At 44.7% G+C, this 19,566-nt stretch overlaps 1 protein-coding gene across 1 annotated transcript in view; it reads right to left on the bottom strand.

Annotated features, from left to right (window-relative positions):
• LOC124606283 (glutamate receptor ionotropic, NMDA 2B-like) overlaps positions 1-19,566 on the bottom strand; it is a 727,746-nt gene that overhangs the window by 168,474 nt on the left and 539,706 nt on the right. The window contains exon 7 of the mRNA XM_047138265.1: positions 15,882-16,000. Coding sequence (XP_046994221.1) covers positions 15,882-16,000 — 119 coding nt within the window. The remainder of the gene's footprint in view (positions 1-15,881; positions 16,001-19,566) is intronic.

Here is a 19,566-nt window from a genome sequence, read left to right as displayed (position 1 = left end):
GAGATTGTACTTAGGAGATGTGTGTGGAGGTGTTGAGGACTGCTACCTTACTTCTGGTAACTGTAAGCGCATGGGTGTTACCATGGAACTAAAGGTGTGCCGGGGGTGGCCGAGCGGTTCTAGGCGCTGCAGTCTGGAGCCGCGCGACCGCTACAGTAGCAGGTTCGAATCCTGCCTCGGGCATGGATGTGTGTGACGCCCTTAGGTTATTTAGGTTTAAGTAGTTCTAAGTTCTAGGGGACTAATGACCTTAGAAGTTAAGTCCCATAGTGCTCAGAGCCATTTGAACCAAAGGTGTGCCTATAAAGAGTTCATGGTGTTTAAGACAGGTGTTAAATATTAATATAATGCACGAGTGTACCTCTACCATTGTTTTTTGATGTAATCGTAATCAGCTGCAAGGCAGTAATCTGTTTATCAAATATACTGCATTCGAATGTTTGGTAGCCTTAGTGTAGTGGGCTCCAGTAAAATTTATAATGAAATTTTCAGAATGGTGCTCGAGCGGTTTTCACTGAACAGTGGGGCACAAGAGTTCACGTAGTTTAATTGTGACTAAGACTGGAGTTCCTGCTGGCCTTTCTAGTAATTGTAAGTTTTTTTAAAATATCTTAATAGCAGGCAATTTTCCTTAAGGTTATTGATAAGATTTGCGCTGTTGGTTGTTCCTTGCCTGTGTAATTCATTCGTAGTGGGGCAAAGGCAGTGTGCCGTTTTATTAGTGAATAATTTAGCCGGCCGGGGTGGCCGATCGGTTCTAGGCGCTTCAGTCTGGAACCGCGCGACCGCTACGGTCGCAGGTTCGAGTTCTGCCTCGGGCATGGATGTGTGTGATGTCCTTAGGTTAGTTAGGTTTAAGTAGTTCTAGGTTCTGGGGGACTGATGACCTCAGATGTTAAGTCCCATAGTGCTCAGACCCATTTGAACCATTTTTGAATAATTGAACCTGTTACTTAATATCTTTTGGTGTTTGATTACACTGTCCCTGCAGACCTGTTCTGTGCGCTTGTTAAATGTTACAGCTGGCTGGCTGGTGTTTTGAAGTAAGCGCTACCTTTCCACCTGTGGGTACCAGGGGCTGTAAAATCCTGAGTAGCGGGAGGTGACTCTGGGTCGAAGCTCGAGAGGTGGATCTTGTAAGAACTGCCGGCTTGCGCCTTCCGCCTTGGCTTCTCCAAGTTAAGTTTTCGTTCTGCCTTCGAGCGACCTGGCGTCACTACTTGCTAATTATTTTTGCTCGGTTATTTATTATATTTATTACGTTTATTAAACTTTATGTGAAGAACACCATACAATTGTGAATTAATTTCAGACGTCAGGCGCATAATTGTTGGCGGTTTTATAATTTTCTTATATAAGAGATAGGCTTTGTTTCATAAAAAGACCTTGGTAGCGGATTAAGATATTGTTGTTTTAAAGGAATTTGTTTATATGATTGAGTGGTCCAGGTGTTATGGTGTGGGAGGCATTATATTGGATGGTCATACCGACCTTCAACGTTATTGTGACACGGTACTCCTTCTCTATCTGCCTCTTTTCAGGAGTGCATTCGGCATTGACTTAATTTTTGTGGGTGACAGTGTGCTTAGCGGATCGCACTGGGCGGGTGGAGGAGCTCTTGGAACGAGAGTGTATTTGGCAAATGGACTGGTCTGTTCATTCCGTCGACTTAAATCCGATCGAGCCTGTGTGGAGGACGTATTGAAGCACGTCCATATGTCCACCGTATCGGTGGAGGAATTGGAATGTGTAACACGAGAACTCCCTACCAACATAGTGGCCAGTATGGAAGCACCTTGCAGAGGATGCATAGCTGTGAGTGGTTGTCACACGGCCTATTGAGAACTATGTTTCGCCTTTTGTAATGTCCAGGGGCTATCATAAATAGCGACGACTTAAGTGTAGTTATTGTCTTTGAATAAATGTCTCATTTCTGTTCGTTTCATTGTGTATTTCTTTTAGTTAGCTTCTGTACTATACTGTAGAAGTTCTTTCTACGTTTGGTCCAAGTTTCATCGAGCTTGGCAGTAACATGTTATGCGGAAGTTAGTTTCGTCATCAAGTGTTGCACACCAGTACAGTAAAACGATCCACAGTATAATAAGGAATGAGTATCTATGCTGTAAGCTAGACATGGTCACAGGAAGAATATGAAGCTAGTGATAAAGCTTTAATTATGGAGGTGTGCTGTCTGTTCTTGCGCTACAAATTTTTATATGTTGCCACTGAGATATTTCAGTGCCGAACTGCAGCAAAAGATCCGAAATTTTTTTCGTCTAGTGTAAATTTTTAACCATCACGTGGAAAAACTGGAGTTACAAAACATTTTTTTTGTTCATTTTAAATGTATTTACCATTGCTAGTATGAACAACCATCAGCTGTATAATGGAATTATGACAATGAAAATTTGTGCCGGAGCAGGACTCTAACTCCGATTTCCCGCTTATCGCGAGCGGTCGCCTTATCATTTTTTCTTTCATTCTTTTTTAAAAAGTAAAATTTTACTGCATCTAAGGAGACTCTGACCTTTTTAAATTTTTTTGTTTTTCTTCTTTTTTTTGACTTACCATTTTAATTGAATGTAAATGATATTCAAAGTCTTTTGATTACAATTAGAAAAATAAAAAATTCTGCTGTGTTTGACGAGATTCATATTTATTTAGATCACATAGGACGCGCTCCGGGCGATAAATAATGATGTGCAATTGGCAGCAGTAACAAATAAACATAAATGGAATTAAAAATGCCCTCCTGGTCGAACAAGCAAAATGGCATCCGCGCGCTACCAGCTTGTGGGCGGATACGCTCAGAATTCCATGGCAGCCAGGCGTGTTCCGGGCATGTCTCCGCCGGTTCCAGTTTGCTGGTACACTGGTCCAAGCCCTGGCATTACACAATCGCACTGAAATCACCTTCTCATACTCGGGACACCCCAGCTGCAACAGGAGGGGGGGGGGGGGGGGGGTTCCAAGAAGGCACTACCCAAAAAGTTAGCATAGTATTGACGGTATCTCGGATTGTGCGTTAGAAAAGTAAAGTGATCTTGCAGGAATGTCCAAAAATCAACAACGCTCTTATCTCCTTCATGAAACAAATAAGAGATCGGGAGGCCTTTTATCTAGTTCACCGCATTGGTCTTCGTATGATGTAAATGTCTCATCCGGGAACATATGTGTATTCGGTGCAATTACATGGGAGCCGTATGTAGAAGTTAGGCAAGCATTTTCTGAAGCAGCTGCCACACCTCTGCAGAAGATCCACACATCAGTCGATGCTCGTCTGTGTCAAGCATGTGGTAATGGGGGCAAAGCAGCGAATCTATCATGTTAATGGCCAGTAAAAGACGTTATATGTATTTCCCATTGACAACCAGATTCCAGGTTGCCCGAGCATTCGTGTCGAGGAGGACATAGTACACAGAACGCCAGACCAAAGGCCATGAGATCGTAGAATATCGGCTTTCCGCAGCATTTCGAGTATGATTTCTTATCATTAGGTGATTATATCACGTGCCATCGGGTTCCTGGTACTAGGGAAGTCAGTATGGACGTAACTGTATGCTATGAAAAAAGGTCATGACATATACAGGGAGAAAAGTATTTAAACCGACAAACTCTGGGAGGTTGTAGGGGACATCGAAACAAATATTTCAATTACAGGTGACTTTCAAAAATGCCTCCATTGACACGTAACCAAAGGTTACATCGTCGGATCATGTTCTGTCTGACACGGGCAAAAACCCCAGGAGTATCCTGAATTGTTCCTGCTGCTGTTAATATCCGGGCAACCAGATCCTCTTCTGATGCAACAGGAGTTGTGTAAACAGGGTTGCGCATCTAGCCTCATACAAAAAAGTCCAGAGGGGATATATCTGGGGATCGAGCAGGCCATGGTACAGGACCACCTCTGCCAATCCACGTTTCTGGGAACCGTAGGTCCAGGAATCGACGCACACGACGACCGAAATGTGCCGGGGCCCCGTCATGTTGGAACCACATGCGTTGTCTTGTAGGGAGCGGGAGGTCTTCCAGCAATTCTGGCAAAGCTCTGGCGAGAAAATTGTATTAGTGCCTGCCATTTAATGGCTTAGGTAGCAGGTACGACCCAATTAAACAGTCCCCAACAACACCGACCCACACATTAACGAAGAACCGTACTGATTGAAGGATCCCGCATCACATGTTGCAAGACAGCTTCCTCAGATTGCAGCGTTCTTACCGTGCGACGGCGTCCCTGTCCAGGTAATCTGCTAAATGACCCGGTCTCACGCAGACGTTGGTAATAAGCAGCAAAGGTTGTATGATGCGGGATACGGCGATTAGGATAGTGTTGTTGCTAAACCCGCTGTGCAGCTCGTACGTTGTGGTGCGCTACGTAGTACGCACCAACCAATTAGTGTACTCACTCCAGGTGTATCGCTCCATTAGAAAACAGAGTCAATGCACTACTACGCTGGTGGACAGCAGTTGCCTACAACTGAAGAGCGTAATACGCCCTCTAACAACTGAAGATCGTAATACGGCCTCTAACAACTCACGAGCGTAGTACGGCCTCCGCCGGTTTAAATAATCCTCATAGGAAAAAATGACATTAGGGAAAAATATTTGTTTTGATGTCCCCTACAACCTCCCAGGAGTTTGTCGGTTTAAATACTTTTCACCCTGTATATGAGAGAGAAATACGTGCTACTGCAACGGGTACCACTCGGAGGGAGGGAGGGCGGGGGAAAGGGAAGGAGGGGGGGAGGGAAAGGGAGGGGCCAGCTCATCAATCAGGCTTCCCGTTAATCCGGTCCGGCGGCGGGTCCACGATTTAACCATCTTACTTAGATTAAGGGGAGCTGCTCTGGCATGGACGTTGACAAGGCCGAAGCCGCCGTGTCGAGGAGGAAGAGTTAGCGTGCCGTAATGGACTTTGATGATGAGTCCCACACTTGAAAAGTAGCCTAACGTCGCCTGGGGTCTGTCCGCCATTGCCATTGGCTGAAATCTGTTCAAATGGCGTAGTGCGAGGCCAGACGATTGTTAACAGAATCCACCCGTTGTATCATGTCCAATGTTCGTGCGGATAGCTTGAAGAAGGTGTTTATAGAAGTTAAAATCTTCTGGGTTATTAGGCCTCGTCATGTTTCTTCTAAAGTGAACGACGTTTCGACCCCTCTGTTGGGATCTTCCTCAGGATCTTCTGGTGTCCACTACAGCTAGCCGCCGGCCGGCCGGCCTAATAACCCAGAAGATTTTAACTTCAGTGACAACGGCCCCGAAAGCCTGCAGACTTACATACAGGTGTTTATAGTTAGACCGTGCGCTGTATATCATGCGTGAAGGTTATCTCCAAACATTTTATCTTGTCCACCAATGGCTGGAAGACCTCTACCAACGAACATAGCACCAGATTTCGTCAGGTTCACACTGCTTCCCGAAGCAGTCTCATGTTGGTTATACATTACAGTGCCTCTTGCAATTCATCCCGTGATAGAACCAAGACCACCAGGTCATTTGCATATGCACAGCAGATGAAAGCATGTCCCCTCATTGTGACCCCCGTCAATCGGGTCCTCAAACTGTGTAACAGTGGCTCAAGGGCGATGGCCTAAAGGACCATCAACAGCGGACATCCTTGGCGCACTGACTGCACGATAGTAACAGGGCCGGCCGCATGGCCATTGATCAGCACTCGCGACGTGGCACCTCAGAGGATTCATAAGACGATGTGTATAAATGCGTTTGGTAAGGCCATCCGCCGCAGCTCTTCCTCTAGAAAGACGCGACTCACTCTATCAAAGGTGTGGTCGAAGTCCACTGTCACTAATGCACAGCGACTGCGGCAGGTCGCTGCCAGGGCTATGATGTCACAGTAATCGCTAACCGCCGTCTGAATGTTACTGTCACCATCAAAGCACGTTCGATCCACAGAGATGACTTGAGGAACGACGTGCCGAAGGTGAGCGGCAAGAATCCGGGTAAAAATCTTGATGTCACAGTTTAACATGGTCAACTCCCCTACCCCCAGACGGCTTGGAGTCCGGGATAATCAGGCCTTCTACGAATTAAGGTGGGAGGGGAAGGTCAAGTTTCATCAGTTCTTCATACAGCGCAGCCCACCGTGAAGCCATGATGTCGTGGAATGTGGGGTAAAGCTCCAGCGGAAAGTCATCAGGACCTGGGGCTTCGTTTGCTGTAACCTTCTGAAGAGCATCAGTGACGTCATCAGCTCCGCCAAGGGTTCCTGTCAAGGGGTGGAGAATGGCATTCATTACCGCGGTGTTCTGGTCCTCTGCTGCATATAACTGTTTGTAGTGATAGACAAAGGCCTCTGCGATACCATTCTGGGACGTCAATCGGCTACCATGTGGCATGTCAACGGCGTTGACCAGCTTTCTCCGACACCATTGCTTCTCTCGGATAATATGATGCGTGGACGAGAGTTCTCCTCGTACCCAATCGTGACACCTTGTACGTACTATTGTGCCCTCAAGGCGGCGGCGCATAAGCGAAATTAGAGGGCCTTGGCTTGAGAGGTAGCGGAGAATTGTGAAATAATATTTCATGGCATGTCGCTGCCACAGCATTTCGGCCTTAATTCATCATCGAACGACGTAATGCAGGCTTGGTGCAATCGAGCCACCACCGGAGAGTTGAAGGATATGCTGGAAGGCGTCACACACAGTTTTTCCACGTTGTCTCTACGACCATCCTGCGTTACGGATTTTTGAAATAGACGACATTCAGCTCCCACGGGCCTCGATCGCGCCATACCTTCTGCCACTGGAGGGAAACAGTCCAAAAGTAGGCGATAATGTCAGAGAAGGCCGTAGGTCACAACTCAGCGTCAAGCGTGGCAGTTATGAGTCCTTGGGAAACATAAACACAGTCAAGACGACTCGCTGAATGGCTGGTGACATACGTATACCCAGCACGTGGTCCGAAGTACCGGTGAGTTTCAGTTCATGCGCGAGCAGCTTGAGTTTCTGGCATGTGGTGAAACGGGGGTGTTGGTCCTTCTGGGGTAACACACAACTGAAGTCGCCGCCAATAATAATACGGTCGTAGTGACGCACAAACTAAGGAGCAACCTCTTCTGAGTACAATGCGTTAGGTTAACGCCATCACACGAGAATCGCCATAACTTTAGACCGATCTATTCGCACCATCAACAGAACAGTCTGTGCTAACGGTATACTACGCCTTCCACATCGCTGGCAACGGGTTCTATACAACGCTGGTGACTACTTTGAAGGAGAATAACAGGTGCAAACATGTAACTCTTTTGTATCGGTTGTGAATAAATAGTTGCCACTATTTAAGTTCCAATCCTCGTAGTTGCAGCCGGCCACGGTGGCCGTGCGGTTCTAGGCGCTGCAGTCCGGAACCGCGCGACTGCTACGGTCGCAGGTTCGAATCCTGCCTCGGGCATGGATGTGTTTGATGTCCTTAGGTTGGTTAGGTTTCAGTAGTTCTAAGTTCTAGGGGACTGATGACCTAAGATGTTAAGTCCCATAGTGCTCAGAGCCATTTTTTTTCGTAGTTTCAGAAATCAATGTAGGACGTACGATGAACGTATCAGTTAGGGCAGTGCGGCGTAATTTGGCGTTAATGGGCTACGCAGCAGGCGGCCGTCTGAGTGTCTTTGCTAACAGACGATATCGACTGCAGCGCCTCTCCTGGTCTCGTTACCATATCAGTTGAACCCTAGACAACTGGCAAACTCTGGCCCGATCTCAGATGGCAGGAGCTTATGGTCAAGTTCAGGTCTGGCGCAGACTCCACGAAGCCGACCCGAGTTGTCAATGAGGCATTAGGCAAGCTGGTGGCGGCTCTAAAATGACGTGGATTGTATTTACATGTAGTGGACTGGGTCTTTTGGTCCAACTGAACCGATGATTGATTGGAAATCAATCTGGAGACCACATCTACATCTACATCTACATGGTTACTGTGCAATTGACATTTAAGTGCCTGGCAGAGGGTTCATCGAACCATTTTCATACTACTTCTCTACCAATCCACTCTCGAATGGCGCGTGGGATAAAGGAAAACCTACATCTTTCCGTTCGAGCTCTGATTTCTCTTATTTTATTATGATGATCATTTTTCGCTACATAGGTGGATGTCAACAAAATATTTTCGCATTCGGAAGAGAAAGTTGTTGATTGAAATTTCGTAAATAGATCTCGCCGCAAAGAAAACCGCCCTTGTTTCAGTGACTGCCACCCCAACTCGCGTATCATATCAGTGACACTCTCACCACTATTGCGCGATAAGACGAAACGGGCTGCCCTTCTTTGCACTTTTTCGATGTCCTCCGTCAATCCTACCTGGTAAGGATCCAACACCGCGCAGCAATATTCCAGCAGAGGACGGACAAGTGTATGCAGGCTGTCTCTTTAGTGGGTTTGTCGCATCTTGTAAGCGTTCTGCCAACAAAGCGCAGTCTTTGTTTCGCCTTCCCCTCAATATTATCTATGTGGGCTTTCCAATTTTAGTTGATCGTAATTGTAATTCCTAGGTATTTAGTCGAATTGACAGCCCTTAGCTTTGTGCGATTTATCGTATACCCAAAATTTATCGGATTTCTTTTAGTACCCATGTGGATGACCTCATACTTTACTTTGTTTAGAGCCAATTGCCACTTTTCCGCACCATATCGAAATCATTTTGTAATTGGAAATGATCGTCTGATGACTTTCTAGACGGTAAATTACAGCATCATCTGCAAACAATCTATGTGGGCTGCTCAGATTATCACCTAGATCATTTATGTAAATCAGGAACAGCAGAGGGCCTATGACACTACCTTGCGGAACGCCAGATATCACTTCTGTTCTACTCGATGATTTACCGTCTATCACTACGAACTGTGACCTCTCTGAGAGGAAATCACGAAACCAGTCACACAACTGAGACGATACTCCATATGCACGCAATTTGATTAACAGTCGCTTGTGAGGAACGGTACCAGAAGCCTTCTAGAAATCAAGGAATATGGAATCGATCTGAGATCCCTTGTCGACAGCACTCATTACTTAATGGGAATAAAGAGCTAGCTGTGTTGCACCATAACGATATTTTCTGAATCCGTGCTGGTTATGTATCAATAAGTCATTTTCTTCAAGGTGATTCATAATGTTCGAGTACAGTATATGCTCCAAAATCCTGCTGCAAATTGAGGTGAGTGATATGGGTCTGTAATTCAATGGGTTACTCCTATTTCCTTTCTTCAATATTGGTGTGACCTGTGCTACTTTCCAGTCTTTAGGAACAGACCTTTCGTCAAATGGTTCAAATGGCTCTGAGCACTATGGGACTTAATATCTGTGGTCTTCAGTTCCCTAGAACGTAGAACTACTTAAACCTAACTAACCTAAGGACATCACATAGATCCATGCCCGAGGCAGGATTCGAACCTGCGACCGTAGCGGTCACGCGGCTCCAGACTGAAGCGCCTAGAACCGAACGGCCAAACCGGCCGGCACCTTTCGACAAGTGAGCGGTTGTATATGTTTGCTAAGAAAGGCGCTATTGTGTCTGCATACTGCATTTTCAGTCATTCATGGACTTCATGTTCACAAACAACGACGAAATTTTTATGGGTGACAATATGCCATGTCACCGGGTCATAGTTGTTCGCGATTGTTTTGAAGAACTTTCTGGATAATTAGACCGGATGATATGGCCACCCAAATGGCCCTTACGGACAGCTGTAGACGCAGCATTGTTCAGTATTTTTGCATGGAACTTCCGACGTCTTGTTAAGTACATGCTACGTTGAGTTGCTGCACTACGTCGGGCAAAAGATGATCCAACACGATATTAGGACGTATCCCGCGACTTTTGCCACCTCTGTGTATAGTTATGCCGCAGACATGACTTCCTGGCCGCTGTTTTTAATCTCGTGGACCGTGGTCGATCTAGTAAATACTTCCTTGATGGCGGGAAGACACCATGCTGGAAACTTATATCCGTCTTCTCTGTAGAAGTTACGTTTGTTATGGGGAATCTCATTCGCTTCTCGGACTCTCCTATGTAAACGAGAGTTGGTAGGCGAGTTCTTACATTTGAAACACGATGTCTATTAAAATTTCGCGCCAGTCGCATAAGAGTGGCGATAGCAGCGCCATTATGAGAATGCAAATCAGGTTTGCTTTAAATACATGCTGTGCTGTAACGGTCGTGAGCGTTAGGTACCTTTGAGACTGCACGTGGTGAGTTGATGTTAGTCAACAATGTCTTTGAGGCGACAAAGACACCATTATCAACAGCTGACTCAGTTTGAACGAGGTCACCTAACAGGGCTAAGAGAAGATGGATATTCCTACTGCGATACTGCAGAAAGACTAGGCAGGATGTACCCTCTGCACATCACTGCTGGCAGCGGTGATCACGAGAATGTACGGATGCAAGAAGACAGCTTCGAACAGGCACGTGACACTACCTAGAGGGAAGACCATTGTGTTCGGCCTCTGGCTCTGGCGCATCGTACTGCATCTGCAGCAACAATGTGAGCAGCAGCTAGCACCACATTGACGCACTGTAACGTTCCCTGGCAGCACACACACTATTAATAAAATGAAATGACATTTAATTGTACTATGTACGACTATGAAGCAATTCGTATGTACTGTAATTGTTTAACAAAAAAATATTATTTAATTTTGTATAAAGGACATTCGTTATTATTGTAATATTTTCTGTAATAATATTCTCGATGTATTTATGATTGTAATATTTCAATACTCATAATGTAATTACGAAATATGTTAATATCTGCGATAAAAAAATGTAAACTACAACCACAGAGGAAAATAATGTTGTAAGATTACAAAGAGACATTAACAATCAGCAAGAATATAAATAGGAATACATAATGTGCATTCTTTGTCGTCTTCCTCGAGAGCTGAGAGAGAGAGGAACCTGTGTCTTAGCATTTTATGAATGAGTAGACTTCTTTTGTCTGTATCTATCTTTAGCCGCCATTAGAGGAGAAATTACAAAGTAATGTAAGTTTAATTAGTGTTGTGGTCTAAATACATTATAATTTATCAAAATTGTGTATTACTAATGTAAATTAGCTTGCCCATGTCATCTATAATATTTCTTTAAAGAATTTTCAGCATTTTTAGCGATTATCGTTGGTGTTGCTGGGCTGTGCCGCGACCGAACGATTTGCAGCGGTGGCACATTTAAAAAATTGTTCCGCTAAAAAAAATTAACCAAACCCGTAAATCGGGAGCAGATAAAATTAGCAGTGAATTACGAAATATTTTTCTTTTACAGCGATCCTGAGGCTGACGGAATTTATTACTGGTTTTACATTTGTGCATTCATAGGCGGATAATTAACGTTGAAGTTGTTAATCTGTTGGTTCTTTCAATTTCTAAAGCAAATAACTTAAACGTATAGTGAAGTGTGTTTTGTCAATGATAATTAAACGTTCAGATCGGCTTGGCAATATTTAACCATTTTATGCTAACAGAGACAGTCTTGTGTTCCATAGCTAACGCCGGGAAAGAATTCAGTAAATATTTAAAAAACCACTGCATTTAGAAAATGTGTGCCAAGGCCGAAATAAGTAAAAAATTTAATTTATATAATTTTCAACTAAATGTTCTTAATCAGTTAGTATGAATTTATCAGCATGAGAGGGTTGCTAAGGTTCACGTAATTTTAAATGTGCTTCATTCTGTCTAAATGAATTTTTATTACCACACGTAAATAAGGGGTTCTACAACAAAGTTCGTACTGAAAGAGTAAATAACAAAAATATTTAAAGCAACATTTTTCTCTCCATTTTCATCCATTTTCAATCATTTTATCATTTTTTTACATAATAATTTTTTTATTTCATTAAAACACTGAACTGTTACAAATCAGTTACTTCAAGGACAACTACGAGCCAGACGTACTGTAACGTGTAGTCCACTGACCCTCCGCCCCCCCCTTCCTCCCGCCGGAGGTTCGAGTCCGCCCTCGGGCATGGGTGTGTGTGTGTTGTCCTTAGCACAAGTTAGTTTAAGTAGTGCGTAAGTCTAGGGACCGATGACCTCAGCAGTTTGGTCTCTTAGAAATTCACGCACATTTGAACATTTGAACACTGACTCCAAATCGCAGCCAATTGCGACTTTAGTGGTGTCAAGTGAGAGTTCATTGGAGGGCAGAGTGGAAGTCTGTTTTGTTTTCTGATGAAAGCGGATTGTGTCTCGGTGCCAGTGATGACCGCGTGTTGGACAGGAGGAGGCTACTTGGAGACCTACAACCAACCTGTCTGCGTGCTAGACACACTGCACCTACACCTGGAGTTATGGTCTAGGGTGTGATTTTGTATGACAACAAGAGCTCTCTCGTAGTTGTCCCACGCACCCTGACTGCAAATTTGCACGTCAGTCTGGTGGTGTGACCTGTTGTGCTGCCAATCACAAACGCCATCCCTGGGAGTGTTTTCCAACAGGATAACGCTCGCTCACATAGCTCTATTGTACCTAACATGCACTGCAAAGTATCGACATGTTGCCAGTATCGACGTGTTGTCTTGGCCTGCTCGATCACCAGGTCTGTCTCCAAACGGCATGCCAACTCCAGCGTCATCCACAACCAGCATTAACCGCCCTTGTATTGAACGACCAAGTGCAACAGACATGGAACTTTATACCACGAACTGACAATCGGGATCTGTACAACGCAATGCATGCAAGCTTGCATGATTAAATTCAATGGTCTGACGGTTACGTCGGTCATTAATGTACCAACATTTTACATTTTCAGTGGCGTATCTCGCGCTTACATTAATCTGTGATCTTGCAATATTAATAACTTAAATAAGTTACATAGACAAATGTATTCCAGAAATTTCATTGCTCTACATTAATTAATTTTTGACGTTGCGAATTTTCCGCCAGTGTGCTGTTAAAATAAGCACAACGGTCAAAAATATTCTCTCTCAGCAGACGTCACATATTACCGTAGAACACAACCACTAGTCTTGATAACGGCTTCAGTTTGGAGGGGAAGAGTGACCACTAGTTTCTTCAGATATGCCATGTCCAACTGAAACGGCTCACTGACGACTAGACCCCGCATAGCTATCAAATTGCGATGATGCTGATTGCTACGTGACATCCGCTGTCCCAAATAGTCCCATACACTTCCTATGAGATTAAGGTCGGGCGATGCCTTAGTGTTTGTCAAACCAGAAACCTTTCTCTGCAGCCTTGTCAACACGACCGTTGTCAGTTTGGAAGACGGTGGTGCCCACAGTATACTCACCATGAAAATGTAGAACGAAGGGTGATATATGGTCACATTAATGATAACCTTAATAAGTGATCGCCAGTCAACCACAAACCATGGCACAATCACCTATGGCCTGAACTACATCCATTAAAAGCTATGGGTTAAACCTGTTTTGGACTCCCGGTGAACTCGACGCTTCATTTCATTTGAAAAAGGGAAAGTGCAAGACCCCTACTTGTCAACCACACTACACACATCCAGTCAGCTAACGACCAGTTTCCCTGATGCTTGTCGTTTTGCGAGATGTCCGATTCCCGTCGTGATGCTCGCTCGGGAATCGGCTGAGATACACCTGACAGTAGGAGAGACCGCGGCAAGTTTGCGCACCGGTCACGTTAATGCAGAGCGGTTTTGTCTGGAGCCATTCTTTCTAGAGCGCTACCGATAGTGGAAGATTAATACTGCCATCTACTGAGACCTCTCACAAACTCCAGGACACCAGTTGAGTGAACGTCTTAGCGCGGAGAATATATCTGCGTTTTTGTGCAAGGTGAATAAATTAAGTTACTCAAATATCGAGGCTCCTAGGTAGCATACATTTTAGATCTGAGAGTAGATAACTATATCTTCGTTTAAAGGACACTATTCTACTTTACAAGGTACATTTGCGTAATCTGAAAACCTGTAAGCTACTACTGTAGTTTCGTAAGTAATTCAAAGATGGAGATGGGGCACGTTTACGCAGTTCTGTTAGGACACGTTCACGCTCTATTTTGCACTGCCAGTCTGACTGATATCCCAGTCAAGGAAACTATAAAGCAACAGCAGCTGGAAACCCGATAAAAAAGATGAAGGAACAGGAGAATAAAAGGTAGAAATTGCTATACATTGCATTACATTACATTTATCGTTTTCCATCGATCCCTTGGAGCGGAATCTCTGGGATTTGCAAAGAGTCGAAGTTTTTTTTCTTTTTTTTTTCTCAGATACATGGATATTGTACAATCCTATTGCAGACAGAGTTATGAGCTATAAAAGCTATTTCATTATAATGAATCTCAAGCAGAAAAGAGTAATTCTATGTGGGCAAGAAAGTGCTAAAAGCAAGAACAAAGAAAAAAGTTGGTTGGCCTACTTCTGATGTCATCGTCAGTGTTCTAACCAAAGGCAGACTGCCACATCGTATTTATCCACACTCTATTGTCTTCTGCGAACTCTTCAGGTGCGCGTTATTTTCGCTTTCCTTTATATACATCATGTTGTGTCTCCTCCTTCCTCTCGATCTTCTCTCACAAACTAGTCCTTTCAAAACGTCTGGACAAGCATTCCCGTGTCAACGAATGTCCCATCCAATTCTTCTCCCTTCCTCTTATAACCTGCAGCAGTTTGATGAAGTGGACGAAAATTGCGTTTGGGTTTACTACTTCAAACGGTACAACCAATCAAAAAGAAATAAAAAATGGGTCTAGTGTCTTAGACATAGAAGATGGGCTCACGACAGTTGTGTCACAGAGACACATTTTTGTGTGCATAAATTGTAACTTGGACACTGATGATGAATAGGCCTTTAATTAATATCAGACTTCGATGTAGGCCATATTGTACTAACAGGTGGAAGTTCGCTAAAATGTTTGTTTATGTCAATATAATTTTTGTATTTTACCATGTTAATTGGTGTAACTAAGCGCGTAATTTTGTTTACTGCTAAGTATGATGTGTGTAAAAGTGCCCCCATAGGTGCATAAACTTGCCGCATATCCTGGGCACATTTACGCGCTCGACTTGAGACTGTATAAAATTATTTGGCACTCTTAATGTAAAGTTGAGTTATAATTATCTGTACCAAGTTATACTTCAGTAACCATTTTATGAAACTAAAAAAATTTAACATGATAAACGTAAACAAAAAAAATCAATAAATTCCGGAAATAAATCCGCTTAAGCGTGACCCTGTCTCTCCTAATAATTCATTTGAAACCGGTTGTCACTTACTAGGTGTGACACTCGTTTTCAGCCTCTGCCAGGATCTTTGTACGACTAATGTTCCTGTGACATGTTCATGGTTGTCAGTGATACGTAATTCCTTGTAGATTCGATAGACCAGGGGTGCTTTTAGCTTGGCCACTTTGGAAGAAGACTAGTTCTTTGGGGCCGCACTTAAAATACTTAACGCTAGTAACAATAACTGCAGAGAAAAGAATGGACTAGTGAGAGAATAGCATCTTGTGGTGGGAGCTTCGCACTGAAATTTATCTTTCACATCAACAGAATTTTATTGAATTTCTTCCGGTCATGTGATAGAGACTCACTTCTTGGGCAGCGTCGATATTTGTTTTGGGCCGCATGCTGCCCGCGGGCCGCAGGTTAGATACCCCTGCGCTAGGTAGTTGTGGTTGATACTGACCACGGCATTTACCGTGTGGTCATGGACACGACTCAGCGCAAAAGCCCATTTCTGCTGTTGTCATGACTCCACTTCGACCGCGCTGATTCCATACAATGGAATGGTTTACAGACACGTCTTCACTCCCATGGCTTACCTCGCTTGGAGAGTCACATGACTGGTACACCCGAAGTGATCATTAGGCTCTTTTGAGGGGATTACAGATATTACGTCCAGTGAGCTTAGTAGTAAGGAGATGAGTACGTACCGTGCGGTGAATCCCCGTGGCGAGTCGACGTGGACGGCGGCCTGGAAGAGCACAGCCCACACCAGCCAGTAGGTGCGGAACAGCGAGAAGCGGTGGTTGGGCGCCGGCGCCGCTTGCTGCTGGTAGTACAAACGGGCGACGTTAGGCGGCTCCACTAGCACAGCAAGCAGCTTGCACAAATCTTTGTAAAATTACACAGCTAGCTCACAGATTATTGTATACCTTTGAAGTAAGTACAGTGGATAGACCGTAAATGTGGGGAGTACACTTCAGTTAATTAAAATTGCAATACCAGGAAAAACAGCAAATTCTGGCGTATACAATTGGCATCTGTCACGTAGAGAAGCACTACAAGAGCTGGAAACAAATGAGTCGCCATTCCAGATGGAATCTCAGTTCGGTTTTACAGTGAGTACTCTGCAACATTGGCCACTTACTTAGGCTGCATTTAACGCGAATGACTAGCCAAGCAAGAAGTCACAAGCGAATGTAAAAAAAAAAAAAAAAAAAAAAAAAAAAAAAAAAAAAAAAAACTGTTCGTGACTCCTGGACATAAGAAAGGTAAATGAACTGATCCGCATAATTAGAGAGTAATATGCTCAACGTAAGTTTGCTCGCTCGAAACTCAACTTGTCCTTTTCTCACATGATATCTTACAGACCATGGATGGAGGACAACAGGCAGCTTCCATACACTTAGGTTCCGGAAAGGATTTGACACGGTGCCCACCGCAGATTCTACATCTACATCTACATACATACTCCGCAATCCACCATACGGTGCGTGGCGAAGGGTACCTCGTACCATAACTGGCATCTTCTCTCCCTGTTCCACTCCCAAACAGAACGAGGGAAAAATGTCTGCCTATATGCCTCTGTACGAGCCCTAATCTCTCTTATCTTATATTTGTGGTCTTTCCGCGAAATATAAGTTGGCGGCAGTAAAATTGTACTGCAGTCAGCCTCAAATGCTGGTTCTCTAAATTTCCCCAGTAGCGATCACGAAAAGAACGCCTCCTTTCCTCCAGAGACTCCCACCCGAGTTCCTGAAGCATTTCCGAAACACTCGGGTGATGATCAAACCTACCAGTAACAAATCTAGCAGCCCGCCACTGAGTTGCTTCCTCCCGCAATCCGACCTGATAGGGATCCCAAACGCGCGAGCAGTACTCAAGAATAGGTCGTATTAGTGTTTTGTAAGCGGTCTCCTTTACATATGAACCACATCTTCCCAAAATTCTATCAATGAACCGAAGACGACTATCCGCTTTCCCCACAACTGCCATTACATGCTTGTCCCACTTCATATGGCTCTGCAGTGTTACGCCCAAATATTTAATCGACGTGACTGTGTCAAGCGCTACACTACTAATGGCGTATTCAAACATTACGTGATTCTTTTTCCTATTCATCTGCATTAATTTACATTTATCTATATTTAGAGTTAGCTGCCATTCTTTACACCAGTCACAAATCCTGTCCAAGTCATCTTGTATCTACAGTCACTCAACGACGACACCATCCCGTACACCACAGCATCATAAGCCAACAGCCGCACATTGCTATCCACCCTATCCAAAAGATCATTTATGTAGATAGAAAACAACAGCGGACCTACCACACTTCCCTGGGGCACTCCAGATGATACCCTCACCTCCGATGAACACTCACCATCGAGGACAACGTACTGGGTTCTATTACTTAAGAAGTCTTCGTGCCACTCACATATTTGGGAACCAATCCCATATGCTCGTACCTTAGTTAGGAGTCTGCAGTGGGGCATCGAGTCAAACGCTTTCCGGAAGTCAAGGATATGGCATCCGTCTGATACCCTTCATCCACGGTTCGCAAGATATCATGTGAAAAAGGTTCGAGCATACGGTTCAAATGGGTCTGAGCACTATGGGACTTAACATCTGAGGTCATCAGTCCCCTAGACTTAGAAGTACTTAAACCTAACGACATCACACACATCCATGCCCGAGGCAGAATTCGAACCTGCGACCGTAGCGGTCGCGCGGTTCTAGACTGAAACGCCCAGGAGCGCTCGGTCACACCGGCCGGCGAACATACGGTCTAGGTTCCTAGAACTGTGAGTGGCTCGAAGACTTTTTAAGTAATAGAATAGAATACATGGCCCCCGACGATGTGTCTTCATCAGACACAAAGATATCTACAGGAGTGCTCCAGGGAAATGTGTCTGGATCGCTTTTATTCTCTATACGGTTAAATGATTTGGCAGAGTGGGTGAAAAGTAATTTACGGCTGTCTGCTGATGACGCTGTGATGCACCGGAAGATGTCTTCTTTGGGTGACTGTAGGAATATACAAGATGACTCAGACAAAATTTGTAGTTCATGTGATGAATGACGGCTAGTTTTAAATGTAGAAAAGTGAGTTAATGCGGATGAGTGGAAAACAGTCCTGTAACGTTCGAAAACAGCAATAGGGTGCAGCATGACACAGTCACTTCGATTAAATATCTAGGCGCAACGTTGCCTAGCGAAATAAAATCGAATGAGCAGGTCAGGTTGGCATAAGGGAAGGCGAATGGTCGACTTCGTTTTATTGGGAGAATTTTGCGGAAGTGTAACTCATCCAAAAAGGAGACGGTGTATAGAAAGCAAGTGCGTTCTGTTACCGGTAGCCTCGATCAGCACGCAAGTGTTACGGAGACTCTTCGTCAACACAAATGGGAATCTCTGGAGGGAAGACGATGCCCTTTCTGCGCGGCCTATTTCGCAAATTTGGAGAACTGTCATTTGAGGCCGACTGCAGAACGATTCTTCTGCCGCCAAGGTACGTTGCGTTTCGCCTAGGGACCACGAAGATAAGATGTGAGAAACTAGGGCTTGCACAGAGGCTTCTAGACAGCCGTTTGTCCCTCACTCTATTTGCGAGTGGAGGAGACGAAATGACTAGTAGTGGTACGATGTACCCTCCGCCATACACCGTACGGTAGTTTGCGGAGTATGATTGTACAGGCAGATGTAGGCCTTACTTATTGTGCGTATTTAACGCAGTGGCTAGAATTAATAGGTGACTTGGGGTACAAGGTGTGCGAAATTTAATACGCAGAGCTGTCACCACTGTCAGCAACAATGGCTCTAAGCCAGCTGATGCTGCTTTGATTCTGTGCCAGGGCTCACGCCTGTCAGTGGCTAGCGGTTGGCCAGTCTCGACAAACTATGACTAAATTTCTTCATTGGCAAGAAATCGGGAGATAGTACTGACCAGTGTACCAGTCGTACACCGTCTGTATCACGTAGATTAGGACGGCACTGGCAACACATACTGGCCTTAACAGGTCAGAAGTGTAGCGCCTGATGTCCAAATTTCCAGATTTATGGACCAAAAGTGATATTATTGTGTACCCAATGGCAGCCAGCAACAGCACGTCACATGCTAGGCCCCTATTACGATGTGGAATTCAATTTGGTAACGTTCGTGCTTTTAGGATCCTCCTACACAAGGAGACATCCCTCGTGATGTCGTGCACAGAACAGGGACTCGTATGGAAAGACGACATGGAACGCCTGGTTTGTCCATTGTTGTCGCTGGACGCTCCTCTGCCGGCGAGCCTCTCTCTCCTGCTGCGTCGAGGAAAGCGACAATGGTTGCTGTGCTGATATCCCGTAAATCCCCAGACGTCGACACGTCGGCTGGAGAGACGCCTATTTTTTGAC

This window comes from Schistocerca americana, chromosome 3 (genome assembly GCF_021461395.2).
Source record: "Schistocerca americana isolate TAMUIC-IGC-003095 chromosome 3, iqSchAmer2.1, whole genome shotgun sequence".
In the NCBI taxonomy this organism is placed as follows: Eukaryota; Metazoa; Arthropoda; class Insecta; order Orthoptera; family Acrididae; genus Schistocerca; species Schistocerca americana.
Note: the sequence above shows the minus strand (reverse complement) of the source record. Positions and strands in the feature narration are given on the sequence as shown.